At 61.8% G+C, this 1,522-nt stretch overlaps 1 protein-coding gene across 1 annotated transcript; it reads right to left on the reverse strand.

The window, feature by feature from the left end:
* Positions 1–276: 276 nt before the first annotated feature.
* Positions 277–1,297, reverse strand: MRPL17 (mitochondrial ribosomal protein L17). Its single transcript, XM_084304691.1, has 3 exons — positions 1,102–1,297; positions 939–1,007; positions 277–775 (listed from the first exon to the last, which is right to left on the reverse strand). The coding sequence occupies exons 1-3, from the start codon at positions 1,273–1,275 to the stop codon at positions 503–505; spliced, it is 516 nt and encodes a 171-aa protein (XP_084160817.1). The 5' UTR covers positions 1,276–1,297; the 3' UTR covers positions 277–502.
* Between the last annotated feature and the right edge of the window lie 225 nt (positions 1,298–1,522).

Genomic DNA, 1,522 nt, shown 5'->3' on the forward strand with positions numbered 1-1,522 from the left:
CCTAACAACATAAGTCTAATTGGTACTGCTGCTTTTAAAACTTGTTTCAGTGGTACTATCCTAATTTGTATTCAGCTCTGCAGCAACAATACAACCCGGCTGAATTTTCACTGTATTTGCAGCCCTGAAGGTCTGCACACTGGCTTCTAGAGAACACTTCAGTTCTATCACAGCGGAGACACTATCCCAGTGTGTAGGACCAGAAGATGTAATAAACTTAGTTTTGGGGGAAGACTAATGCATGTACAGAGGAATGTAACTCAAACAGAAGCAAAGTCACTTTCTAAACAGTTTATTTACACAGCAAGTATCAACCATTAGGGCTCCCAGCTTGATTTCCTTCTCTTGCTGAGTATGAAAGCACAGGAAGGGGCAAGTAAACCTCCAGCTTGTGCTGCTGTTGTGACAATTTAAGGCTCGGAATAACCCCTGCGACCTCCTGGGACATCTGCTCCCATGTGTGTGTGTGTGGGGGGGTGCCCCTTGGGGCACAGCGTGCTGCCTACAGCGGCGTGCCCTCGGGCAGCCGGGGGGCTGCCTGCCTCCGGCTGTCCTCCCTGTAGCCCTTCAGCAGCTGGTTGAGCAGCGTCTTGTCGCTGTCGCGGTGCGGGCGGATGAGCGGCGGGTAGGGGTTCCCCTTCAGCTCGATGACTGCCATCTTGGCGCGGTCCGTGCCGTCGCGGTTGGGGATCTGCAGCAGGCGGGTGTAGCTGCCGGGGTGAGGCTGGAAGCGGGGCGCCAGCACCTTGAACAGCTTGTGGATCAGGTCCTTCTCCTGCGGGGCGGCACGGTCAGCTCTGGGACTGAGAGGGGGACGAAAGGGACGGGGAGGGGGACACAAAAAGGGAGCGGGGAGGACACGAAGGGGATGAGGGGAAGGGGATGAAGGGAGGGGAAGGGGACGAAGGGAGGGGAAGGGGACGAAGGGAGGTGCCTACCGTCAGCCAGAAATTCGCCATGCGCATGGCTCGCTCGTCAGTGTCCCCCCGCTTGGCGTAGTCGATGAGCTGAGGGGAAACAGCACCCGTTATCGCCCGTTATCGCCCGATAACGCCCGGTGTGTGCCCCCCTCACCCCCCAATCCCCGTCCCGTCCCCTCACCCGCTCGGCGTAGCCCCGCATCTCGTCGGCGCGCGCCCAGGGCGCCTCGAGCCGCTCGTGCCGCACCAGCGCCGTCACCAGGTTGCGCAGGAGGTCGAGGCGAGCCCGGGGGCTCGGCCCCAAGCGCCGGTACAGGCGCCCGTGGGAGATGGCGGCCGCCAGCGACAGCCGCATCCCGCCCGCCCGCCCGCCTGAGCCGTCGCGGCCCTCTGACGGGATGAACGCTGCGCGCCTGTAGGGGTAATGGCGGCCCTATAAGGGGGCCCTGTGGGGCATGGCGGGAGTTGTAGTTCCGAGCACCCGCCGCCATTTTCAGTCTCCGCCTCTGAGGCAGCGCCCGGCCCAGGGGGTGGGCGCCATGCTCCACCTGGCGGTGCCTATTTCCATCACAGGGCCGAGGTGGGGCTCTGGGGGTTCAAAG

The sequence above is a fragment of the Netta rufina genome (assembly GCF_964035555.1).
Source record: "Netta rufina genome assembly, chromosome: Z".
Lineage (NCBI taxonomy): Eukaryota > Metazoa > Chordata > Aves > Anseriformes > Anatidae > Netta > Netta rufina.

Coding starts and splice junctions, on each gene's coding strand:
- MRPL17 (XM_084304691.1), bottom strand. CDS start 1,275: ATGCGGCTGTCGCTGGCGGCCGCCATCTCCCACGGGCGCCTGTACCGG. Junction 1,008..1,101: donor TGCGGGGCTACGCCGAGCGG/GTGAGGGGACGG, acceptor GTTTCCCCTCAG/CTCATCGACTACGCCAAGCG. Junction 776..938: donor TGGCGAATTTCTGGCTGACG/GTAGGCACCTCC, acceptor GCCGCCCCGCAG/GAGAAGGACCTGATCCACAA.